The sequence below is a fragment of the Misgurnus anguillicaudatus genome, chromosome 18, assembly GCF_027580225.2.
Source record: "Misgurnus anguillicaudatus chromosome 18, ASM2758022v2, whole genome shotgun sequence".
In the NCBI taxonomy this organism is placed as follows: domain Eukaryota; kingdom Metazoa; phylum Chordata; class Actinopteri; order Cypriniformes; family Cobitidae; genus Misgurnus; species Misgurnus anguillicaudatus.
Genome location: NC_073354.2, coordinates 197,823 through 206,324, shown reverse-complemented (window position 1 = coordinate 206,324; position 8,502 = coordinate 197,823). Strand labels below are relative to the sequence as shown.

The 8,502-nt window shown below is 44.2% G+C and overlaps 1 protein-coding gene across 1 annotated transcript; it reads left to right on the top strand.

Annotated features, from left to right (window-relative positions):
* The first annotated feature begins 898 nt into the window (after positions 1-898).
* On the top strand, positions 899-2,228 carry LOC141350367 (paraneoplastic antigen Ma2-like). The gene is made up of 2 exons (XM_073855443.1): positions 899-1,993; positions 2,151-2,228. The coding sequence occupies exons 1-2, from the start codon at positions 899-901 to the stop codon at positions 2,226-2,228; spliced, it is 1,173 nt and encodes a 390-aa protein (XP_073711544.1).
* The last annotated feature ends 6,274 nt before the right edge of the window (positions 2,229-8,502 follow it).

Genomic DNA, 8,502 nt, shown 5'->3' with positions numbered 1-8,502 from the left:
GGCCTGCAACGTGTTTTTCTTCGTTCTAAGCAGTACAGTGAGTAACTGAAACGTGAGTGTGTGTATGTGTGAGTGGGCCCACCGCCATTGCACGTGCTAAGAGTTGTTTCAGTGCACGTGGCGACGTTGTATTGTTTATTGTAAAGTTCTCTGTGTATTTTCAATTGTTGATAAAAGAGATAAGTGATGAGAACTTTTATAACATTCATTTGATGTACAACGTGTGATTGAAACTATTGAGGTTTCTAGCTAAATTGAACGAGGCTATTGTTTAAGTATTTGGGGAATTTTTTGGTTATTTATTTTGTATATTTGTTGATATTTTGTTTTGGTGAAAAGTTTTATATTCTATTTACTCAATTTTGTGGTTTAAATAAATCAGGGCTAACCCTATATTTTTGTTAAACTAAAACTATCTCTGGGTCTCATTATTTTTAAATATTTTGTGGTCAAAAGGTTTCACAGCTGGTTAGAAACGTATTAGGTGCACCTTCTTGGTATCCACCTGAGCTATAACGAACCCAAGCACCCGCCATTTTCATGCAAGTAATTAGCAGAGTGGCAGTACGGGTGCTACATAAATAAAATGGAGGCACCGCTGGGATTTATTTAGTTCAAAAGTAATTTTATATCAGATCTTACTCCAGTTTGACCCAGAGATTGAAATAGTTTGTTTAAAAATATAGTTTACAACCAAAAAGCTGGTTAGCTGTTAAACTACATGTAAAACCATATTAAAGGGGACCTATTGTGAAAATTTTAAAACCACAAAAGTAGAGTTTTACTAAGCATTTAAGACAAGAAAACACAAATCAAGCTTTATTTGTGTTAAAATACAACTAATACCTAACAAATTTAGTTTTGACAAGTGATCACTGTAAGCGCATAACCCGTGGGGATGGCTCAGTTGAAGAATTGGTGTATTGGAGAAGGCATGGACCCTGTGAAAGCCTTGCTGGTTAAAGATGTACCCCCAGAAACTGAAGTTGGTTTCATTGAAGACACACTGCAGACTATCAAAGCACTCGGGAGAGTCAAGGTGAGAGGAAGAATGTATGATTCACAGTCTCAAAGTTTAACTGTGTTATGTGAGTGCAGGGAGAAAGTGAATGCAGACGCCATTCCTCTTGATGTTGTGCCTGAGGGGTTTACTACGACATGGAGAATATTTGGACCTTCTAAGCAGGATGAGGAACCCCAAGCTCCGCCCACCTGTGATGGTCAAAATGTGCCGCTGCCAGATTCCAGTGTTTTCTCTCCACTGCAAGGGTCCACTCCTGAAGCTATCATTCGTGCAGTTGTTGATGTCTTACAAATGACAAGCAAGCCCACACAAGGTAACAATCTTTACAGAAGATTGCGCACTTTCTCAGGGGTCATGCCCACACCACAGGGAGAAGAACAGTTGGAAAATTGGGTTGAACAAGCCAGACTTATGAATGAAGAATGCGATCGCCCTGAACCAGAAAAGAAAATGAGAATAATGGAAAGTGTAAAGGGTCCTGCACTCGAAATCCTCCAAGCTGTCCGTTTCAACAACCCATCTGCAACCTCAATGGACTACATTGATATTCTCGAGACCACATTTGGCAACCCTGAGAGCGGGGAAGAACTTTACTTTGCCTTCAGAATGTTGTGCCAACACCATAATGAGAAACTTTCTGAGTTCCTGAGACGCCTTGAGAGAGTTTTAAATAAAGTTGTCCAAAAGGGTGGACTTCAGTCATCTGCGGCAGACAAAGCACGTCTTGACCAGCTCATTAAAGGGGCCACCAAATCTGACATTATGATACTAAACCTTGGATTAAGATACCGCAGAGACAGTCCTCCCACCTTTCTCGAGCTGATGAATGAGATACGCCTGGAGGAGGAGCATGAAGCTGCACGTCGCAGACTCCATCCACCCAAAGCAGTCTACGCCAAGAGCGCTACTGTTACTTCCGACACAGAGTTAAACGATTTGAAAGCCGAAATACGCCAACTCAGAGCACAAGTAAGTGAACTCTCTACTTCCAGCGCCATGTCAAGGCACCTTTCGACGAGCACACTGCTTCCAGTCAATGTGGCGGCAGAGAACGCAGAAGACAAGAACGTGCAGGCTTTAAAGAAAGAGGTTGTTAAGCTGCAAAAACAAATCTCTGTCATGTCAGTCAAGCCAAAGTGTAGTCCTGCTACTGAGCCCTGCCTACAAGAGACCCAGTCAAGACCCTGGCCGCAAAGACCTTTGACAGTCCGAGATCCAAGTGATTTTTTCTGCTATCGCTGCGGAGAAGACGGGCATTACGCCAACAAGTGTGCTTCTCCCGATAACTATCCCAAAGTTATTCAGAAACTGCTGCAAGCTCAAAGAAAGTCCAAGCAGAACCGCAAATCTGATAACGAAGCAAGAACCCAGACCACAAATGCAAGTGTCAAGAGAAGCGCGGTATATGTACAGACCAACAGTTTGCCCGAGGGACTCGTGGGACCACCCTCCACTGCTCAGGTCAGGATCAATGGCAACCCCTGCACCGCGCTTATGGACAGTGGATCTCAAGTTACCATCATCTTCGACAGTTGGTATGCCAAACATCTGTCACACATCCAGTTAAACTCTGTGACCGGTCTAGCCATATGGGGTCTAAGTGAGTCCGAGAGCAGTTACCCATACAAAGGTTACATCCAGGTAGAGTTGGAGCTGCCACAAAAATCTAAGTCCAACAAAGTCAAGTCTGTTCCTATCCTGGCTCTGGTGTGCCCTGATCCACGGTGCTCCGAGACTATACCTGTCCTGATTGGCACAAACGTCAAAGGGGTTCAGCCTTTCAAGTCCAGAGCAGAGAAAAGAGAACTGGAGAACGTCCACTCAGACAAAATCCAAGTTCAAGAGAAAAACCATTCACCCGTTCATGCAGGGATGACCATTAAATGCAACAAAGACTTGCCTGTGGCTGAAGTTAAGTGGTCTGGGCCTGGTCCTCTCAGCATTCCTCCTGGCACCGAATATGTTGCTAGTTGCAAAGTTAAAGAAAAACAAGATATTGGAGACAGTATACTCATTATTGAACGAGCCCACTCACCTGCTCTTCCTCCAAGTGTACTTGTCCAGCCAACTGTGTTGTTCTCCAAGATGCTAGATACAAACAACTTCCTGGTGCTTTTGCGTAATGAGTCTCTTAAGCAAACTGCCATTCCAATGGGCACCGTGATCGCTCACCTTCATGTCGTTGACATGGTGACAGATGCACCCAACCCTAAAGTCGAATCTGTTCCGACCATGGATCCTTCTTTGTTTGACTTCAGTGAGTCACCCATCGACAAAGAGTGGAAAGAGAGGCTGAGTCAGAAGCTGGCTAAACACCCTCAGGTGTTCTCTATTGAATAATGGGATGTCGGTTTGGCTAAAGGGGTAGAACATCACATCCGCCTGAATGACAACACTCCCTTCAGGGAGAGATCGCGACGTATTGCCCCTGCTGATTTGGATGACCTACGCCGTCATCTGCAAGGTCTGTTGGCGGCGGGGATTATAAAAGAATCAAGAAGTCCATACGCTTCCCCGATTGTCCTTGCACGTAAAAAGAATGGTCAACTTCGTATGTGCATCGACTACCGCACCCTGAACCGGAGAACTACCCCAGATCAGTACACTGTACCACGTATCGATGACGCCCTCGATTGCTTGTCCGGCAGTAAGTGGTTTTCAGTGTTGGATTTGCGCAGTGGATATTACCAAATCCCAATGGCAGAGGAGGACAAAGAAAAGACCGCTTTTATCTGTCCATTGGGATTTTTCCAATTTGAGCGGATGCCTCAGGGGATCACAGGGGCCCCTGCGACCTTTCAACGGCTCATGGAAAAGGCAGTCGGCGACATGCACATGCTTGAAGTCATCGTCTACCTAGATGACCTCATTGTTTTTGGTAGGACTTTGGAAGAGCATGAGCAAAGACTCCTCAAAGTCATCGCTCGCCTTGAAGAAGCCGGACTCAAGTTGTCCCTCGACAAGTGCCAGTTCTGTCGCTCACAAGTCACCTATGTCGGGCACATAGTCTCCGAGAACGGCATCGCCACAGACCCAGACAAAGTTGAAGCAGTGACGCGGTGGAAGCAGCCAACCGACCTTCCGTCTCTGCAGTCATTCTTGGGGTTTTGCGGCTACTACCGCAGATTTATAAAGAACTACTCCATCATTGTCCGACCCCTTACAGAGCTGTGCAAAGGATATCCTCCTACCCAAAAGAATCGAAAGTCTGCCTCTTCATCAGACAAAAGCTACTACAAAGTCAATGAGCCTTTCGGTGACCGGTGGGATCAGTCATGTTCTGAGGCATTCCAAAAGATCATTCACTGTCTCACAAACGCACCAGTGCTGGCATTTTCTGACCCCACCAAGCCTTACATACTTCACATTGATGCCAGTTTTCATGGGCTCGGCGCTGTCCTCAACCAAGAGTCCCCCGAGGGCTTAAGACCGGTGGCTTTCGCCAGCCGCAAGCTCAGTGCATCTGAAAAGAACTACCCGGTGCACCAGCTCGAGTTTTTGGCACTTAAGTGGGCAGTGGTAGACAAGTTCCACGACTACTTATATGGAGCACAGTTTACAGTGAGAACTGACAACAACCCCCTAACGTATATTCTCACAACTGCAAAACTCAATGCGACTGGTCACCGCTGGCTCTCAGCACTTGCCACATATCATTTCACTCTGCAGTACAGGCCTGGTAGCAGCAATAACGACGCCGATGCCTTGTCCCGAAACCCTCTTCCAACCACAGAGGATGGCTGGCAAAGCGTACCGACTGAAAGTGTCCAAGCTCTGTGTAAACAGATCAAGTGCTGTGAAATGCTAAAGGAGTCTACAACTATTGCTGAGTCACTCGGAGTGTCGCCTGATGGTATACCAGAGTGTTTCGCCTTCCCAGTCAGATTGGATCTCGGTTCTTTGAGTCAGCTCAGCCACAAAGACCTGGTCAATGCTCAAGATGTTGACTCTACTATTGCTCCAGTCAAACAGTCACTTCGGGGTGGTCCCTCAGTCACCAGCTTTGACAATCCAAATGCTGCCCTGTTGAACAAAGAAGCAAGCAAGCTGTTCATTCAAAACAATCTGCTCTATCGAAGGGTTGAAAAGCATGGAAATGTGGTAAAGCAGCTGGTACTGCCCAGAGAGTATGTTTCGATGGTCCTGAGATCTTTGCATGATGAGTCTGGTCACTTGGGCATGGACAAGACTATTGAACTTATCAGACAACGATTCTATTGGCCGAAAATGGGAGTTGAGGTTGAGCAGTACATCAAAAACTGTGGCAGATGCATCACTCGTAAAGCGCTTCCTCAGAGAGCTGCTCCCTTAAAACAAATCACCAGCCAAGGCCCTCTAGACCTAGTTTGTATCGATTTTCTGTCACTTGAGCCAGACTCCCAAGGTTTCGCCAACATTCTTGTAGTGACAGACCACTTTACTCGATATGCCCAAGCTTTTCCGGCCAAAGACCAGAAGGCGGTCACCGTGGCCAAGATACTGTGTGAGCGCTACTTTGTACACTACGGACTCCCTGCCCGCATACATTCAGATCAAGGCCGTGATTTTGAAAGCAAACTGATCCAAGACCTTCTGATGATGCTGGGAATACGTAAGTCAAGAACATCGCCTTACCACCCCCAGGGAGATCCGCAGCCCGAAAGATTTAATCGGACACTATTGTCAATGCTTGGCACACTTGATCTGAAGCAAAAACAGAAATGGAGTCAAAAGATCAGCCAGTTAGTCCACGCCTATAACTGTTCACAAAACGATGCAACTGGGTATTCGCCCTACCTGCTAATGTTTGGCAGAGAAGCTCGCTTACCGGTAGACATCCGTTTTGGTGTGACCGAGGATAACCAAAAGACAAAGTCCTACCCACAGTATGTTGCTAAGCTCAAGCAAGATCTCCAAAGAGCATACAGTCTTGCAACAGAATCGTCAGACAAGAACCACCAAAGAAACAAAGCAGCACACGACAAGCACGTCAAAGAACAAGTCCTTGACAAAGGCGACAGGGTGCTACTCAGAAACTTTGGGGTCAAAGGCAAGCACAAATTGAAATGCAAGTGGCGATCCTCACCATATGTTGTGGTGGAGAAGCTACCAAACTTACCTGTTTACAAGATTAAGCCAGAGAGAGGCATGGGAGCAGAAAAAACTATTCATCGTAATCATCTGTTACCCATTGGTTACCTGGTGAGACTCCCTGTTGACGAAAGGGAAGTTGGGCCACTACAAAGACCTAGGACCAGAGCATTTCAGCAAAATACAACAGAACCAGTCCAGACAAACAATCATGATGAAGACGTGTACTCCGAGTTGGAGTACAGCGAAGTATATTTGCCAAGACCAGTTGAGTTGGAATGGGATAAGTTGCTGACATGTCCAGAATTGTCCACTAAGCAGCCCGAGTCCTTCGTCACAGAACCTGAAAGACAAGTTCAATGCACTACAGAGATAGAGCCAGAGGCAAATGATCTTTCAAACTTACCTCTTCATGCTGATCTAGAAGTGGATGTTATAGAAGAGGAGGCAGATGTCAATGCCGATATGGACATTCAAGCGGAGAGTGAAAAAGTTGAGCGTTCCAAAAGAGTCATCCGTCCAGTGGTCAAGCTGAGTTACGATGAACTTGGCAAGCCCTGTGATTACCCTGTGACCGTACTAAGCCATGGAGTATTGGTGGGAAGTGGACTCTACGGAGACTCCAGAAGCAGTCTATGTCAAACTTTCTGGTGCCACCCCATGGCGTTGTGCTTCACTTGTTCCAATTTGGTCTCTACCCTTGACATTAAAACTATTAGAGTCCTCTAAGGTTTATTTGATGAGGACATCAAAACTGTCTAGAAGGGGGAGGATGTAGCCCAGTGGTAAACTTGGGTGTTCTAATGTTCTAAAAAATAGAGGTTATGATTAATCTCTTATTAAACTTGAATACATGACTGTTAAACAAGTAAATGTTGTTTACTTTAAGTAAATCATAGAAAACCCTGATTTCTAAAGAAGGAAATATTAAATTCATTTTACATTATTAAAAGGGGATTACTATTTGTGATTTTATGTCATGACAGTGATGAAAAGTTAAAGTTTATTACTTGGTTAAATAGTATTATCAAAAGTTTAACAATGACTTTTTGTTACATTTCATTGGTCATTTGAGTATTAATGCTGTATAGTCAATAGTGATTGGCTGTCGGTATGGCAACGGATGCACGTGATCGAGAGAGAGAGGACGTGAGTGAGAGTGCGGGAGGTAGATTTCGGGCTCTCGCTGGACAGGTGTGAAAGAGAGGACGCTTGAGCGCGTTTTATAAAGATATCACGCGAAACAAGAGTGATTAACCCCGATGAAACTGAGCAGGGGTTTGTTGAGTTAACTATGAGTGAGAAAATAAGCGGAGACCCGTTTTGACGGAGCGGGAGGAGCGGACGCGTGATCGGAGGTAGCTGAAAAAGCTAGACACGTGAGCTTATGCTGGCGGTTCTGTCTGTGAATCGCGCTGCACGTGAGCATCGTCCGGACCGAAGTATTTTCAACGCTCTCAATGTTTTGCCAGTTTGTTCAGCGAACTCAATGTTTTTGCAAGAATAATACAGGCCTGCAACGTGTTTTTCTTCGTTCTAAGCAGTACAGTGAGTAACTGAAACGTGAGTGTGTGTATGTGTGAGTGGGCCCACCGCCATTGCACGTGCTAAGAGTTGTTTCAGTGCACGTGGCGACGTTGTATTGTTTATTGTAAAGTTCTCTGTGTATTTTCAATTGTTGAGAAAGAGATAAGTGATGAGAACTTTTATAACATTAATTTGATGTACAACGTGTGATTGAAACTATTGAGGTTTCTAGCTAAATTGAACGAGGCTATGGTTTAAGTATTTGGGGAATTTTTTGGTTATTTATTTTGTATATTTGTTGATATTTTGTTTTGGTGAAAAGTTTTATATTCTATTTACTCAATTTTGTGGTTTAAATAAATCAGGGCTAACCTTATTTTTGTGTTAAACTAAAACTATCTCTGGGTCTCATTATTTTTAAATATTTTGTGGTCAAAAGGTTTCACAGCTGGTTAGAAACGTATTAGGTGCACCTTCTTGGTATCCACCTGAGCTATAACGAACCCAAGCACCCGCCATTTTCATGCAAGTAATTAGCAGAGTGGCAGTACGGGTGCTACATAAATAAAATGGAGGCACCGCTGGGATTTATTTAGTTCAAAAGTAATTTTATATCAGATCTTACTCCAGTTTGACCCAGAGATTGAAATAGTTTGTTTAAAAATATAGTTTACAACCAAAAAGCTGGTTAGCTGTTAAACTACATGTAAAACCATATTAAAGGGGACCTATTGTGAACATTTTAAAACCACAAAAGTAGAGTTTTACTAAGCATTTAAGGCAAGAAAACACAAATCAAGCTTTATTTGTGTTAAAATACAACTAATACCTACCAAATTTAGTTTTGACAAGTGATCACTGTAAGCGCATAACCCGTGGGG